Consider the following 18,130-nt stretch of genomic DNA (forward strand, 5'->3'; position numbering starts at 1 on the left):
CATATGTTGTGTTATAGTTTAGCCTTCCAGGTACTTAAACAATTGGCTTTGAGTTATATTGCTGTCTTGCCTCTGGAGTATCTTAAATGTTTGCCAGTGGGTAAGTATTATCAGAAGTAAGATTTTTCCATGTAGGACAAAAACCTGTAACTAATGGCCAACTTGAATTCCTGTACTAGATATGCCTTTCATTAGCTGTTTGAAGTTTCTTGCTGAAGCTTGAAAGATGTAGTGATGGTCTGCATGCAGCTTAGGCTCAAGTGCACATTTTGTACTGATGAGAATACTTTTAAATAGTTCATATCGAGACCTCTACGTCTTTTAATATCTGGAAACCCCAAATGACATTATTTGATATTAGGGCATGAGGACTGAACATTTCAAAGCATTACTGTGTGCTGCCCTACAGAATCTCACTTTTGAGGTAAGTACATACCCGCCCTGTTGGTGACAGGTCTCGTTATGAAACTCGCTGAGCCTCTCTTCAGAGCAAGACCAAGGAAAAGGGGCTTCGTTTAGATACAGGTGTGCTCAGGGCGAATACGTTTCTTTATGCGTTCTTAGTATTTTAGATGCAAATCCTTATTACTGCTCTTCCTTTTACATACTAAAGGACAAGCCAATATTGCTCCGGAGTATGATCCTTAAAAGCAGGATTGTTTTGTTAACTGAAATGGAGAAAATTATTTTTCTTTATTTAAATGACTCACTTTTGTCAAATGTGATTTTAAGTCCTTCTAAAAAATATCTTCTATTTTATGCTTTTCCACATCTTGGATTTGGGGTTTCTTGTGTCTCTGGAAGGGTGAAATTCAAGTTAAAGCTTCAGTGGAAGAAATATGAACAGCCTGCTTTTTGCTCAGCAGTGAAAGCGCAGCTCAATAATTTTAATTTACTTCATTCAGGGAGTTCCTGGGAGTGGGAAAGATCACTGCTTTTTAACTCTGCTCCTTAATCCCCATCGGGAGCAGTGAGCTGGCATCCTCTGCAGCGTGTACAGATGATGCGTGGATGCCAGGCAAGTGGTAGGGCACTTGCAGTGGGAAAACTCAGTTCAGTATTCCCGTCTGTAACCCAGGAGGGTCTCTGCAGTGCTGTGTTGGGGTGACACAAGCAGGACTGGATCTTTACACTGCCAGTTTTGTGACCGTTTTCTTTTTAGTGTTTGCCAGTATTCTTGGCAGGAGAGTTACAGGTTTTGTACAATTTCAGACTGAAGGCCTCTGAAAGAGAATTAGACCATGTAAAACAAGCTTAAAACTCGTGCATACCCTTTGTTTTCCCTGAGTGGATGAAAAAATGACAAAAGTGAGATGGAATGGTTGGGTCTCAATTGAAATCTATGGCTTCAGTTTTGAAGAGCAGCCTTCTTGTCTGTTCAGGTGTTAAGCTGAAGTTGGTCTGACTGTAACAGCTTCTCTAGGTGCAGTTATGTTTTAGCAGACAGTGAGAGACTCGTGTGAACAGATGAAGTCCTGAACCGGGATATTATGCCTTTTTCAGTGGGAACAGTGTTTTGTTGAGTTCACTTCATCCCTAAGGTGAGGTAGGGTGCTAGAAGTGTCATTGCAACATATCTGTACCTGACTTGACCTGAGATGGGGATAAATGACTGTGTAGTATGTAGTCAGGATCTTCTTGTCCCTGGACAAGCAAACCTCGTTATTACAAAATGCACCATGAGATATGGGAAGGGATCTGACTTAGCAAAGTACTACCATTTGCACGTTTCTGTAGAAGGTCAAGCACATTTGCTTTGCGTTTTTAATATTGTTGGCACTATGCCGTGTGACCAGTGGCTTAAAGTCTAAGAGTACAAAAATGTTCTTACCCTAATTAAAATGAACGTAAACCAAAGTTGAATCTGTTTTAAAACCCCTGAAGTAATCAGTCTTATGTCCCTGCTGCACAAGGAGATGTGCGTGGAGAGGCCGTGGGGCTCCCAGAAGCTTCCCGACTCGCTTTGCGGTGTGGCTCTGCACCTGGTGCCTTCCCCTTACAGATGAGCATCCCCGTTGGGTTTGGGCGCTTGCGGTGCAGTACCAGGGTCTCTGCAGCAGGTACCGAGTACCACGGAGTACCTTCCTCTGCTTGTAGATGCTCAGACCTTCTGAAGTGCCTAACAACGCTGGGCAGAGTTTGGAAGACTTCTGAATTCTGCCTTAATTCTTAAAAAGAAAGCTCTCGGATATGGAAAGCATATCAAAGATCAGAACATGTTCATTTTTGTCCTAGTTCAGTATGTCTTTTCAGCCATGCAGTGGAGAGCTGTTGTTTTCACATGCTTTTAAAATATTCCACTGTAAGACAGTTTGGAGTTAAACGCTCGTTTGCTCTTCTGTAGTTAGTTACTAAAATAGTTGACTTCCTTTTTCTTTGGGCAAAGAACATATCTAAGTCAATCAAAATCACCTTTAACTCATAACTTTCTGGAGACTATTTAAGCAGCAGTCCCACATTAGCAAGATACTGTATATTAACCAGGTTCATTTTAGGAAGACACTTGCTCTGTGACAGTTGACTCACTGCTTTCAGAAGAATGCATTTACTTCAGCCCCGTCCAGCTCCACAAACCAAGTCCTTTAGCCATTTCAACCAAGTCTTTTTTTTCTGTGGTCTCTCACTCCCATTCCCCAAGTTGAATAGGTATACCCAAATCATTGCCTATTTTTCCCCGTGAACCGCACTTTTTATTAGTCTATGCTGTTGGCAACTTAAGTTTTGTTGGCAGACAAGTGGTTTTAAATTCAGGATAAGGTTTTAATCCTTCAAATATAAATTAAGTTCCTGATCCTGAGCAAGCGTCTTTGTGCAGGTAAGTGTTAACAGGTGAGGCATAAAAATTTGAATCACACGTGACCTGCTTCTGGAAACAGCTGAATAGCTCTGTTGACTTCAGTGTGTTGCTGGCGTATAGGATTATACAAGTGCCTAAGACTTTGCAGGTTCATGCCTTGATGAGCATTTAGTATTACACTGACATGGACCCTGCATTCAGAAATTGCCTTATTAAACAAAACCTCCAGGCACCAATTGCTTGTTTAACCCATTTTTGTGTCTGCAGATGACAGTATCAGTCTTCCTAGTGATGTTTTGGGAAGAAATGCAAATCTCTGAATCATATTTTTGTGAATGTGATTGCATATTTTATAATCAAAAGAGATTTTTTAGTTTTGGTTTTTTTCTCTTGTACCCTTTACACTTCAGGAGAGTGAGTCAAGTCACAGGGTTCAAAAAACTGCTGCTCCCTTGGAAGGGCCCTCTGCTCGAGTTGGAGCAGTGGAGGAGGCTGCCTGCCAAAGAAGGGAGCTGTGGCAACGAGATGAGTACGTGTCTGCAGTGTGCAACCATCATCCTCCACTTCCAGAGAAAGCTAGAGGAAACTAGCTGGAGGTTGATTTCAGAATACAAAGAATTAATTTTCAATGTCATTTTGGGGTCTATATTATGCTTTCTAGAGTAGTTGGGATTGGCAGTACTACTTGGTTTTTCCCAGACTTTCAGGAGATGTGCGTTCTTGTCAAAAGGTGTTAGCTGACATGTGGCATGCTTAAGTTCAGGTCAAGACAAGACACAAGACGTGTCAGATGAATAAGAAAATAATTTTCTCTCTAAAGGTTTGCAGGTGGAGTCATTTGTATTCCTTGTAACGACAGTAAAAATAATATCAGATGGAGTTTGGGAAGTCAAATGGGCTTTGCTAGGTTACTAGGTTTACAGTCATTTGTCTGCTGTCTTCGTAAATCCCGTACATGCGATGGTGGGAAAGGGGCTGCTGGGTCTTTATTTAATGGGTTGACGTAGATGTCCAGTGGTGAGGATTCCACAGTCTCCTAGTGTTAATTTGCTTAACTATTGCCATCATTAAAAGGGTGCTTATTTCTTTGCTGAAAAGTGAGTGATACATACAAGCCTGGTTAAGGAGAGAAGTGGAAATTTTGTACTTTGGAAGACTATTAGCATTTCTCCTTGGTCTTCTCTTTTCCAGAGGAAACAAAACCAGTTTCTGTAACCTTCCCTTATAAGTCATGTTCCCTACACCTCTAATCCCTCTAATCGTTTTTCTTTTCTAGCTTCCTTTAGAAGAGAAGGGACTGATGGGGGGAAAAAACGATGTGCCGTATACACACTGTTCCAGCTGAGACCTTGCTATAACTGACCCTCCTGGGGGGCATTCTGTGAAAAACAAATGCTTTGGTCTGGTTTGTGCTCCTCTGTGTCCCCTCACCCCCGCCCAGCTACTATATTTCCCCTTTTCAGCCTTTTGAATATCTTGCATCCTCCACAAGTTCCCCATGATACAGTGGAACCTCATTAACCAGCATATGTTTGGACATTATCACCTTTCTCTCTAGTGAAATGTCACACTTCTTCAGTGGAGTGATTCCTGTGCAGGTGTGTGTTTTGTCAGATACGTTACGTGGTTTTTATGCAAATTCTATATTGGCATTTGAGGCACAAGCTGGTTTTTGACTCCTCTGAAGTCACCAGCACTGGTACTGGGCACAGATTCTGTCTCTTTGGCCCACTTAATACATTACTTACCAAGAATTAGTTATTTGTTTATTTCTGAAAGGCTCGATAAGTATGATAACTATAATGAAATACGTAACAACAGTGGCACCGAGCTGTCCCGATGGTATCTAGCTAGAGGGGTGTGACGTTGGGTATTGGAGCGAGTCGCGGAGGTGGTGCCGCTGTGTCGCTCTTTGTACCTCCCAGCCTCTCGGGCTCCAGTCTTACACAGGCATCTTATTTAAGCGCTCTCCAAACTTACATAAGCAGCTATAAATCATGTGAGCAGTCCCGGTTAAGAAAAAGGGCATAGTATTTGCAGGGTGGGTCTTTAGATTGATTTTAATCAGTTATTTCTTGGAATGGATTTCTGTGACCAATATCTTCTCTGGCTTAGTGGTAGTTACAAAGCTTTAGGTTACTAAAAGTTGTAATTAACTTCTCCATTTTTTCCATTTCCTTTTTAAATTTTTTTTTTATTTACATGGAAAATAATTGATTCATTCCTCATTTAATTCAATGTTAATTTTTTTCTAATGTTTGCATTCTGTCTTAAATTCAGCAAAACAAAGGTAGAAAATGTGAGATATTTCATTATAGAACAAAATCTGGATATAATAAAAGGGCAGTAGAAAGTGATATCTGTAAGGTCATCTATAAAGTGGATGAAATACTTATAAGTAGAGGCAAGATTGTAAAGGTATTTATGGAAGTAAAAATAAAAATCAGTTGTCCTCAAGCACTTTAAACTCAAATAAATACAATTATTTTGTCAGCGGGATATTTCGTATGAGATGAAGGCTGCCACAGAGAGTTTACTTTGCCATCATAAGCTACAAGGACATTTGGAAATACTTTGAGATAATATTCTCTGGATTTAAATAGGTAATCAAGTTTAGGTTTTTATTTACTGGAAGAGGGAGAATACTGATCTAAGATGGAGAACAGTGCTATGCCAAAGCAAACGTAAAACAGTACAGACGAATGCAACTCTGATTTCCATTCTACAGCTTCAGAATGTGCCATACAAACCCATCAGGGTTTAGGGTACTTGGCTGCGAGTGCCCGGGCTGTCGTCCGCCTCTGCCGCACGCACCATTGCCTGGCGTGCCTGCGAGGGCTCCCTGTGGTCTGCCTCCTTCCTCCGAACACACGGCGGTGAAGAGACCATTATGTTACTGACTGCTTATCATGACACAGCTATCTGGGTTCTGCAGGCCATCATCTAGTGTGCTTTTCTGTGGCATAACCGAGTCCTTGCGAAGGCGGTATCGCGGAAGGCAGCACAGCAGGGTTAGCGTCATTGTGGAACCTGTCCTCTGGAGTGAAGAAAATGCAAAACAACGCCGAGAGGCTTGAAGGGTAGTAGTGCATAGCAAATTAAATGAGCCCCTAAACATTCTTTCTCCGTATTAATTATATAATCATATTTGAAATAACTTACCAAATCTCAAGAATTACTTCTTACCAGTTTTCTGTCAACCTACAGACAGGCTATTTCAAGCTAGACCTCAACAATTCATTAGTAAGTAAGCAATGCAATTCTTCCCAAACTGTGCCAGTGTGCCAATTGTATCTGACAAGAAGATCTCAAATAAATAAATTAAAATTGATAAGAAATGCCCCCTTTTCACAGCCTTGTCTGTGTATGTATTTTCTGCTCTTTATAGCCAAATAATGTCTCTGGGCAAGTGCAGCAATTAATTTTAGGCAAAGAAACTGTAAGTATTTCATGTATTTTTAACTTCATTTAATGCAGTTAGTTTTCGGAGGAAAAACCCTTACATTGTTTTGTCAGGCTGGTCTTGTCATCGGTAAGTGCTTTGCAGACCATCAGGAGTTAATTTTATTTGCTGATTCATTTGCCGGCTGTGGCGGCTGGGAGCGGTACCTCCGGCAGTGTGGGGCCAGGGAGGTAGTCTTGTTTGTGGGAAACTCCGCGTCAAGGCCATGGCCGTTGGGTACCCAATGGGTGCAGCCGAAGGGCTCCAGCTGGCTTGGAGAACTGCAAGGCTGCTCTGTGCCCGTGGGCTAGCAAAGCACCCCAGGGTGGGAAAATCAAAGGTGATTAATAGGCGATACACTGCATCGGACAAGTTGTTCATCCAGCTCAGGATCCTTCATCCATCAATGGCCAAAGCCACGTGCTCTGGAGAAGGGTCAGTGTATCACTTCCATGCCTTCTCCTGTCCCTAAAGAGCGTGCTGCTCCAGCGTCATTCATCAGAGGCTGATAACGACCTAACCACCAAGGTTAATTATCCTTTGCTCTGTCATACAACTGCAGAGTTGGATGGAGATAGGCAAATTCTCCTAGGCCTAGAACGGAAGATACGGCCCACGTACAAGAGCTGGGTATGATGGATACACAGAGCAGCAGCTCCCGTGGGTTTAGTTGAAAATAGCTACTTCAGAGCTTAATTTAAAGGAAAAAAATAATTTGGATCATGGCACTCTTAGAACATCTGTGTATCCATTTATGAATACTTTCATTAGTTAGCCTGTGCATTTTAGTTTGGCGTGGGACTGCCTTTGGCAATGCATTACTGTACTGAGAGGTTTCACAAAACTCAGCCTTAGCATTTGCATTGAATTTAAATAATGCAAAATTGTGAACCGCAGCAGAGAAAAAGGTGACATATAGAAAGAGGTTTTGTTAATGTCTAATTTCACTAACTTTTAAAACCTTAGCTGCTTCTAGGTGAAAATAAGTGATCCTCTCCACTGAATGAATGCAGGGGATTGAGATGAGGGAGCGGAGGGTACAGCTGGGAGGGAAAGGCCTTCGCCTTCGGTCTTCGCGCGTTACAGAAATCACACTTGTAAGGTTTGTAGCGTTGAGGATTGGGGAGGGTTGGATAGGGTTATGCGTATGCATCGTCTCTTCCTTCTGTGCTCTGCAGGTATGTGCGTTTAACCACGCTGCCGTCTCCAGAGGTACAGGCTAAATCTGATTGTGCTGGGATTCGCGCTGATCTTCCTGGACATGGTTAACGGTCTCATAGATGCAGGAGCTCTGTTTCCATCGTGGTGCCGAACTGACCTCTGAAATACGAGTTGTGCCTGTTAATCCCTTTTAGAATATGTCTTGCGGCAGTCAACAGAGACACGGACTTTGACATTTGAGAGTTTTCCGTTGTTATTTTCAGTTGTGAATTCCCATATTAAGCCAAATGAATAGTCCCTGCAGGATGGATTCATCCTAGCAAGTGGTAAAAAAGAGTGCATTTATAAGGAATGTTTAATTAGTAATAGCTATTGATATATTGAGTGGTATCTTTCATGTCAACACTATGTGGAATTTTAAGCTGCGAGGCTGAATGATGGAAATTAGCTGCTTAATTTAAATATGGCTAGTTTAACTTTTTATCTCTTTAAAATTAACTCTGTGACTAAAAAGAAAACACTTCTTTGAGTTTCCAGTGGAAAATTCTTTGTCCATAAATGAGAAGAGCGTCTGGCAAAGAGCCTGTTTAAAGATGGGAGTCGCATGCGCTTTCCTTCTTGGGTAACCGTGACCAAAACCGCTCGGCCTTTTCCTCGGTGGCTGTGCTGCTGAGGATGACTCTGTTTCAAGTTGACCTTTTCTGATATAATGTAATCATGGCTTTGTCAGTGCCAGGGGCTCTTCTCATGTATGGACAAGGAATTTGAAAGGTTGCTGCCGCTCCTTCCTGTTCCAAACTGGACCCTGGTGACGGGAGGAGAGGCACCGCGACTCCCCTGTCCTGCGTGCTCAGGGTGGGTGGGATGGTTCGTGGGTGCTGTCACCTTCTTTGAACAAGAAGACAGAGCAGTGTTTCTCTTCACCATCACCAGTAGCGCACACGTGTGCTACTTACAGTGCTGTAATACAGCCTTCGGTATTTGCCATGTTTAGAGCATCTTCAAAACCATATTTTCCTTTTTCTTTTTTTTTTTTTCCCCCCCCCAGCAGCAGTTTTCTAGGTCTGAGAGTTAACAAAAGAAAGTCACGTCGACCTCGAATGCCAGGAAATGATCAACTGTTTCCCAAGAGTAAGCGGAAGAAGAGCTAGCGCTGCAGCACTGTGAAGCTTAAAACCGTGCAGAAGGCTTAATGCTGAGAAATACTTCTCCAGTATAATAGTTTTCAGTGTATCGGGGTACTTAATAAAATGCTGAATTTTCGCATAACTGCCATTCAAACTGCCTTAAAATAACCAGATTGGTGTGCTGACGTTTTTTGTTTACAGCACTGTGGGCCATCTAACTCTGAGATGGGGCATAAACTACCGGAGTCCTGCTGGAGCCTCGAGCTGGCTCTCGTGCCGCGCGGCAGCATGGCCGCTGAAGGACGTGGGTCTGCGCGTTGCCGCTGTTCCTGCTTGCATCCCGCAGAAGCTCACTCTGCCCTCTTGGAAGCGATGATGGGACAGCCCCATTTTGCTTGGGGTCAGGCAGATGCTGGTGCTCCAGTTACCTGGCTCAGCTGGGGGGAGGCGTGGGGGGAGCTGAGGGAAGGGGCAGACTTCTATTCTACAGGAATATGCTTTTTTTTGAATATATCTGTGTAAACTTACTCATTATTATGTGTCATTATTTCAGTTTAAAGTCATTAAATTTGAAAGAAATTGCAAGGTCGTTGGACATTAAGTATTCTAGCTTTAAAATAAATATTAGCATTAAAAGGTCTTGCCTTCCTTAGAAGATGATGGAATTTTGTAATGGAATAAAGCAAGGCAAGAAAATTAAAGTAAGCCTGAACAACAGGGTAGGTTTTTAAAAATACAGCTTGTTAGCAAAATACATACCATGCAAAATATTCAAAGATATTCTTACTGAGCCCTGAAGCTTTGGTCATAGTCTTTCATCGGGAACTTTGCAAAGAAAGCACAAAATCTGTTTAAGATTGAGGGTTGCGTGTCTTTTGACTTTAGCCTATAGCTGTAGTTGGGACTGGACATTTTGCTTTCAAAAATATTCTCCTCAAACCATGGTTCCAGGCAGTATTTTTGTTTAGAACAGGCTAAATCTGTGGTGAATATAAACTGTAGTAACTCCACTAAGGTAAGCAGATGCAGAGGAAAAATGGGAAGCTGGTTTTGTTTGTTTGCTTTTTACTAAAAGCAAACCTTTTGAAAGAGAGTAATTATTGACTTCTGCTTTTAGGTCTGCCTTTTAGTCATAGCATTTAATACAAGACAGATTTAAATTTTGTGCAGTTAGCCAGAGAAGAATAAAGATGTTTGGGTGCATAGGGGTCAATGTGCCTGACGTTCATAGCGTGTAGATCAGTTTACATCAGCTGCTGAGCATCCCTTGGAGACTTTTATCCTTCTCTGGCCAGCGCTGGGCAGCAGCAGGTAGCTGAAATTGCACAGTTGCTGTCTTGGTTTTGAAGCGCAATGAGACGTTTAAGCAGGGGGCTGTGAGGCTGGGAGCCCTTGACGTGCTGCTTGACTGCACGATGGCCAACTCGCTCGAGGTCAGCCTGGAAATTGTAGTCCAGGGGCCGTGTGCTGCGTGAGGTCCTGGCTCTGCTGGATCGGCAGGAAAATTAGGATCCTGCAATACTTAACTACTTGGGAGCTTTCCTTTTTAATATCGTGAATGGGCTATAAATGTGCTGTATCAATAGCAGATACTTCTTGTGTAGCTTTGGAACCAGGTGCCATTAAACTTGTAGTTAATGACAGTAACTACTGATGTGAGATGAAAATGTATTTCAATACCCAATAAGGAGAAATAGTCTAATTTATTAACTAAGTATTGGCTAGAAAGTACTTAGAAAAAATCAATATAGAAGGTGAATGAAAAAATCAATATAGAAGGTGAATAAAAGCATATGAAATGTGAAGTACACATTCTGTCTGTATTAGTGCTGAAAAGGCTGGTCCAAGCCCTTGTGAGCGTTGGCCCGGGGGGCTGGAGGCCGGCAAGAGATTTTGTAACCGTCCAGAGCAGAGCAAGACGGGAAACTACTGTTGGAGCCGCGGAGGTCCCGGACAGCAGCGGCACTGTCCTGACTGTCACGGTGACTTCAGAATACGTCCCCTGACACTTGAAGAACGCAAGAAAAAGTGTTGCCCTTGAAGCTCTACTCCTGAATGTATAAAAAGTCGTAAGCTTTGGAAAAGACTGTTTTCCTTCATTCAATCAGATCGTTATTTCTCCAAGCAGAAAGCCAGAGCTTGGTCCCTCTTTGGTGTGCGTTTCAAAGGATTCCCTTCCTGTCAGCCTGGGCAGAATGTGAGGAGACGTTAACCTTCCTAACAATGTTTTAATCTTTTGCAAATGTTCTGAATTTAAACCCTTCTGTTGTCATTTGCAATGAACCACAGAGTGATCTGCTATCTTGGCTCTGTGGCGGGCTTTCCCCAAAGAGCAGTTTTGAGTTAAAATAAAAACTGAAATGTTTATTTCTTATGTGCATCTACTTTGTTTTCTGCAAATGTAAGCCTCAGATGTTTGGTTTTTATATTGATTTTGGCATTTTAAGCTGCCCTTGCTTGCATGGTCAGTGTGGCCGTTCAGCTGGTGCCTGTGGCGTGCTGTACGATGCTGGATGCCAAATCTGAAAATCCTATCTGTGGCCGCATACCAGGCTATTGCCCATCACCTCTGGGGACCCACAGAGATGGGATGGAGCAAACCCCTGCGCCTTTGGTTTCGCTGCCATAGGTCACGCTGGCTTCATGGGCTCAGGCAGCGGCTGAGCCGGGCAGCCCTGTTGGTAGCCACTTCTCTGGAGCGGAATGTGTTCTGGGCTGTGTTGGACGGATCTGTGGTGGTCAAGGTACGAGGAATCTAAGGAAATAATTCTCAAGGCTATGTTGACTGTACTGGTTTTATAATTTTTTTTTTTTTAATTTGTTATCCTGTAATTGAGTGTAATTGAGTAGAGCGTAATGCTCCTGCCCTTTCCTCTTGCAAGGTGCAGTGACTCTCCTCGGTGCTGCGCGTCGGGAAGGACAAGTAGAAAGGAGGAATGCAGAGGATGCACCCTCTCCTTTACTAGAAGAGCAAAGTCTTGAGGGGACAAATAACATCAAACACAAATCACGGCCCTTTCATCCCCACAAATGTCTTGGACCTTCATGTGAAAGGAGGCCAAGCTGCCAGTGGAGCAAGGGCTCCACAGGCAGGGGCAGGATTTTGGAAAGGGTTTAGCGCTGGCTTTGCTGTTCCGTGGGAGCAGCATGGGAACAGAGGTGTTGGAGCGTACAGCCCTCTGCCTTCTGGAGAAGCTACAGCAGAGTCTCTGGTGATACTGGAAATGCGGTGGGTTTGGGTGGGAGCGGGCTGAGGGGGCTGGAGCAGATCCCGACCCCGCTGCTCCTGGACAGCGAGGGAAGCCCGGCTGGGATTTCCATCCCGCCTTCGAGAACTGCATGGTTTAATAAATCGAATTAAACAAATCCATCCAATCTCCTGCTTGCAATAAGCAGAATGTCATTAAGATTTCACTTTTTTTAAACCATTTTATTTGTCATAACTTGTTATTCAGGGAGAACACTGTAAGGTAATATTCCTTCCCCTAAGAAAACTTCTTAACTTTCCAGTGTAGGCAGCTTTAAATCAATTAATTTAATGATCAGATAAAATACAATATCATATATAAATTCCAGATATTAACTTTAACGTGTGAAAGACTCCATTGTGAGATGATCATCCTGCAAGTCTGATTTTATTTTTGTTTCTTTTCCTCTGTGGATTCTGTTATTTTAGGTGTGTGTTAAGATCATAAAGGAACGAGAACCATTTCTGGGCTTCTGTTGACCCATCCACCACAAAACCAAACCATTTTTTTGTCTCGTGTTAACGTGTCCTGGTTTGCATTCACAGCTGACATCTGCTAGTTAGTGCGACACGTCTTGGTCTCCCTTTGCACTTTGTAAAGCACCTTCTGGTAAGGAGGATCTGGGTTGCAACGCAGCTGAAATGCCAGCTTGCGAACACTGAAAATGAGACGAGAACGTGCTGCCAACATTTCCTTTGGAAATGGGGCTGCTGTGATTTTGGGAGGGTTTGGATCAGCCTGATAAACGGTTGGACTAACGGCAGAGCTGTTCCAGAGCCGTTGCTTCAGGCGTACGATGGCTGTGGAGGGCGGCTGCAGCCCGATGCCGCCGGTCCCGGCTGCTGTAGGTGCGTTGGCCGGTTTTCCATCCGCACCGTACAGCGGTGCTGGCTGTTCCCAGTCGTGTGGCCAGGAGCACAGTGGGGAATGAGGTGCTGAGGTGCAACAACCTGATTAGTGTTTGGGTTTAGTGAGCTCCCAAATACTCCCTTGTCGGTGTGTTTACTGTTCTGTTTGCAAAAAGCCATTATTCATTTATTCCGTTATGATGGTTTATGGTTTAGTAAATTACAGGCTGTGTTTGCACTGTATGTTTGGACTGATGTAGAACCAAATTTGGCCATGTTGTATTTTCTGAAAGGTGACCTTTCCGTGCATCTATTAGAAAATGCTTGGGTTTTCGCCGGGATTTTTTGTGTCTGCTAGAATACAGCTCAGAAAAAGGAAACCTTGAAACCCAGCCTCCTTCCAAACCAGCTCAAAAGGTGCATTTAAAGAGAAAAAAAAAGGGAAAAAAAATAAAGGCGGGGGGGGAAGCCTGAAATATTTCTCAAAGTTTGACCTTTTTAATAACGCCCTGAATGTTTTGGAGCCTAAATGCCAGCCCCGATACCAGACAGTACAGGCCGGGGACGGGGACGGGAGGGCGGCTGCGTTTGCTGCCGTGTCCTGCCCGTGCATGTTGCTCTGCAAGGCATCGCGGCCGTGCCCTGCGGCGGGCATGGAGAGCAGCCCCGCTCCTCTCTCGTGGAAACGCCGAACCTCCTCAGGCTCTGGGGAAACCTCCCCCCGATGTCAGCGGCTTCTCTGAAACCGCCTGGGAGCATCATTTATCATTGCCAGCCTCTGGCACGACAGCTATGACACCGAGCGATGTCTCAGCTACGTACCCACTGATGCTGAATAAGCCTCTTGTTTGGAAAGTATCTGCAATTCTGCACGTAAGAACAAATGCACAGACGGGAACACTCTGATGGTTTTGGTACGTGAGCAAGTGCTTAGTGAGTCCGAGTGGGCGAGTGCTGCCTAGGTATGATGTTGTGCCACCATTAGTTGCATGGGCATCAGGTTTTCTACCAACCTTGTAATTTCTCCAAGAAAAGAACAGATTTATGCAAGACTGGCATAGATAAGCTGAAAACTGCCATCTTTTCAGGGAGAAGATTAACGTGTGGGAGTTGTGATTGATTCATCACAAAAGGAACTTTTGTGTTTTCCTGTATTATTTGTTCTGTCTGTTCCTTTATGCCTGCAGAGCTGGGTTAGCATCACTGGTGTTAGCACTAGAAATGAGGCTGCCGCTGCTGAAGGGACCTAACTCTTGGGTGCTGGGTTAAATTCATTAAATCCCTGCAATGATACGTTTAAGTGAATATTTGGCTATCTTCTAATCTACGCTGCCAACGGGTTTGAAATGTTTTACTGTTCGCTTCCCTTTATCCCCCCCTCAAACAGGCTTTATGTAAAGCACAGTTTTGCCCGATGACATTGTTTCTGTAGCTCAGCCCAGTTTTGAGTATAGCAAAATGCTTTGCTAATGAGCTCATCGTGTTCCAGATAGGAGCTCCTGGGAACTTCCTCGCCTCCTGATGGCAAGGGCCTCTGACTGATGTGAAGCGTGCGAGGTCGCCATCGACAGCTCCTCGTGTCCAGAACGGGTACTTCTTATGAACAATTTGCCTGGCCTATTCAGATAGAAAATTACATCTTGACTTGATCCTGCAGCTCAAAGACCATATCAAGTGTCGTTGCAGCTCCCGTTCCAGAGCGTTTGCCCAGCTGTAAGTCACCGCAGGCGGTTTTATTTGTGTGTGGGTGCGTGTGTGCTCAGGACCCTGCCCGTGGCCTCTTGCCGCAGCTCTGTAACTTGTCAAGCTGGGCTAACTTGATTGTTTCTCTGTAAATACTTAGAATGAGTTTGAAATCTCTCTTTTTAGGGCATCTCTTGATATAAGATATAGATTTGAGTCTTCCTGGAAAATCTCAGCATCCTTCATTGTGCCACGGTTTTATCGCTGGTAATTTTAAAAGTTGAAATTTCCAGCAAATAATAGTGTGTGAGTGGCAACGCTGATAACAAGAAAAAATTTTTGCACAAAATTGTATGAAGGCAGACACAGGAAGAAAGCTAAACAAAAAAACATCAGGAAGGTTTTAAAAAGTGAAATTATATTTTCAGGCTGTAGGAAGAAAGCAGTAGTCAAGGTTATCACTGGATAACTGCAAAGGTCTCCAGCTACAGCACAGTTTGCTTGATTTATTGTAAAAATAAGTAAATAAAGCTGCCATTTCTACGTGAGTAATACTATTTATAGGCACATATGAGCATGCACACCCAGAAAGGCCCCAAGGAATCTTCCCTTTCAAGTTGGAGTGTGAGATTAAATGAGGTCCTAATTGACAATGGGTTTCTTAATTTATGATTCCTTATGATTTCTTCTTGCTGCCAACCGTGTTTGCACGTGTGCTGGCTTCAGATGAACAGCTGTGTGACGCTCTCGATTACTCCGTAATTATAAATCGCTTGTATGGTTCTGCACTGAACCAGAGGCAGAGTTTCAGGATTCAGCCTGGGTTGTGGGATTGAAGAGGAGTTTTGCACTCACACGCGTGGAAGACGGCTGTGGCAAGTGGAGTTCAGGATGGCCTCTGCTGCCTCGGTTCCTGCCAAGCGCACGCTTGGCTGGTGCTTCGTAGGGGTGAGTGCTGGCGGACCCGTCAACGGGCTTCTGAAGGAAAGCCTCTGTCAGTAAATGAGCCATGAGTAAATGTGTTTTAAATCATTATTTTGATATTCTGTGCAGCCTGTTGGAGATCACTTCTGAAATGCAAATAGGCAGGCTGCGCATCTGAAAACAACCCATTGCCATTGTCACCAAATCTGGAGTGCTGCTCCCCTCCAGCATCCACTCTGCCCTGTCATTTGTTCAAAGGATGAGGTTTAATAGCCGTCTGAAGATGGGTAAGTGCAAGGCAAGTTTATCTCATGTAAAGGTGCACGTTATGTCACTGTGTTATGCAGCTGAAGTGCACCAGGAGCAGGGCATCGCAAAGCCTTCGGGAGCTTCTCCTCCCCGGGTCACCCCGTGTACGTGTGCAAGCACAGACAGGCATCTGGGGCTGTTTCCCTGCCGGGAGCTGTGTTGTTGGCAACGTTTTTCACTGCTGCTTTGGCACTGCTGAGGAGGTGTGGAAACAAGGGACCCTGGGATGATTTGGCAGGTTGCGGCCCCAGGGGTCGGGGTGCCCGGCGTCTCCCCGGCTGCCAGGGGTGGCTGTGGACGGTGGCGATGGCCGCGGTGCTGCGGTCCCGTGCAAGGGCCCCGGGACCACCCAGCCGCCCCATCCAAGGGCGAGCGGGGCTTCCCTTCCGCTGTCGCCCAGCGAGGTAACTGCAGCGTCTCCACTGTGGTCACCGGCGTTCGGGAAGTCGTCGCACAGCCAGAACACTTTAGAGAGAAAAGAAAATACATCGCTTTCCTGGGGGGTTTGATCGCTGGCATGGGCTGCGTGGGAAGCCCTTCTTTGTACAGTAATGGAGAGCGCTGCAGTCATAAAGCAACTTCATTAAAAATAATGTTTCCCCCAAACGGCACAGAACTGCCTGGCCACCCTCCCGCCTGACCGCTGGAATCCCTGCTTACGTGGTAAATCTTCACAAAAGCCTTTTAAAATCTTTTTCAAATAATTGCATTATTAAATAATACACCTCCTGATTACAGCTGAGCAAATAACTCACAGCAATTATTTAGGGAGGATCTTTAGGGAGGTTTAACCATGTTTTTTCTCACAGAACTTCCATGTCTACCCGGTAAGTAATTAACAGTTATTTATTGTTCATGTTGGTTCACTGGATTTTTAAACGTTCTGTTAACTTTTGCTGTGATGATCAGTCCTTAGACAGGTCCTTGAAACCATTTCCCTGTGATATCGAAATGTGAGCTCTGCTTCTGCGCTCTGTGAGAGGCACTTCTGCCTGTAAATATTATCAACAGCAAATTTACAACTTATCTCCTGGAAATATTTATTTGCTCTCTGTGACTGGTATCTGCTGTTCTCCCTCTTGTGCTCTCCAGAAATATGAGTGAAAGACCCTGATTGCAGCTGAAGGGATTTTAGTGGAGCCTGAAATGTGGGAGGGATGCTGAAGAACGACTCGCGGGATTTTCCATCTCCTCTCTGCTACGGGTGAGCATCGCTGAGGGAGCAGCAGGTACGGTAGCGGGGCTTCCCCTGCCCTTGTGCAACAGCATCTGCTCAGCAGGAGGGAGAAAACACAGGAGAAAATGCATCCCAACACTTCCAAGGATCTGCATGTTAGAGGGCTGGCAGGGCCCCCCATGATGAGTGGTGGTAATTACTGCTTTTACATGCCAAGCACCAGAATAGCTGCATCAAGCTTTCGCTGCCACGGACAGTGCAATTTGTAATACAAATGACTGAAAATTACAGAAAAAAGGCCAATTTACAGTAGCTGGGCATGGATCAGAGTTGAAACCACAGCAGGTTGTTTTTACCACAAATAATTTAAACGCTTCAAAGCTGCCGGGGCCTTGGGTGCCATTCCTGTGGGCACTGCTGTCAGGGCACCCGGGCGTTGCAAGGCCAAACGGAGCAGGAGTTGCTCATTCCAGCCGTCCTCATTCTGCATTCACGCAGCGGGCGTTCGGAGTGCGCCGCTCCGGAGATGCCGCCCGCTAGCGGAGGTCGCTGTCTGCTTCCCCGGACCCGCATCCACACCGCTGGCTCCTGCCAAATTCTGGTGCTTTGGTACCTGTGAGGAAGCCGGGGGGATGCTGTCGTGCCGTGGTAGTAACAGGCAATGCTGAGTTGGGGCAAAACTCCCGGTTCATTTTCGGGCGCTCTCCGGCCCCCTGGGTGGCATCTCATCAATCGCTTCTCCGACCTATACAAATGGGATGGAAATTGTGGTATGAATATGTCATCGCCTCTGGGGTCAGAGTCATGAATGCGAATGGGTTTATTTTCTCATCAATATGGCAAACATCAGTGCTATAAAGTTGCATAGATTTAATTTTTCCCCCAGCCAGCTGGGTATGATGTGTTTTTCACAGCGCAGTCTGGTCCCTGCAAGCGAGCGAATGCACCAAGAAGGTCCATCTGGTGCACGATGAGAAAGGGCTCCCAGGGGAGAGGCAGGAGCTGCCGGGGTCTTGCGCTGGCACAGGGGCTTTACTCGTCCAGGTGGCCTGGGAAAGGTGAGCCCAGCCCTGGCCTGGCAGCTAGCCGGACCCATGCATGGCATGAAGAGAGGACTGAAAATATTGAGGTTCATCACCACCTGCTTTTGGAAGCTCCTTTGAACTGTCTGGAAGTTGGTCCAGGAAGTCTGTTTTCTCTTGGACTACATTAAGCAAATTTTCTAGCAAATGCCTTTGTCACCAGCCTTAACAGAAGTAACCCATCCACGCTCAGGTGTCCAGCATGCTGCTGAGCAAACGACCTCACAGGGTTATTGCTCTGCAAATCCCGTCTGTGCTTCCCTCCCCTGCCTCCTCCCCTCCCTCACCACGCACGTTCCCTCCAGCAAGCGTGTGATATATGTTGTCACCTA

General features: G+C 45.0%; 1 protein-coding gene across 2 annotated transcripts in view; it reads left to right on the forward strand.

Moving 5' to 3' along the window:
* Window positions 1–8,980, forward strand: part of RAD18 (RAD18 E3 ubiquitin protein ligase) — a 62,672-nt gene extending 53,692 nt beyond the window's left edge. Inside the window, exon 13 of one of the 2 annotated variants that reach the window (XM_075514461.1) lies at window positions 8,452–8,980. In XM_075514461.1, the coding sequence (XP_075370576.1) occupies window positions 8,452–8,551 (100 nt within the window). In that variant the 3' untranslated portion in view covers window positions 8,552–8,980. Of the gene's footprint in view, window positions 1–8,448 lie in introns of both variants that reach the window. The other variant, XM_075514459.1, reaches the window with a different exon arrangement.
* The last annotated feature ends 9,150 nt before the right edge of the window (window positions 8,981–18,130 follow it).

The sequence above is a fragment of the Mycteria americana genome, chromosome 11 (genome assembly GCF_035582795.1).
Source record: "Mycteria americana isolate JAX WOST 10 ecotype Jacksonville Zoo and Gardens chromosome 11, USCA_MyAme_1.0, whole genome shotgun sequence".
Classification (NCBI taxonomy): Eukaryota; Metazoa; Chordata; class Aves; order Ciconiiformes; family Ciconiidae; genus Mycteria; species Mycteria americana.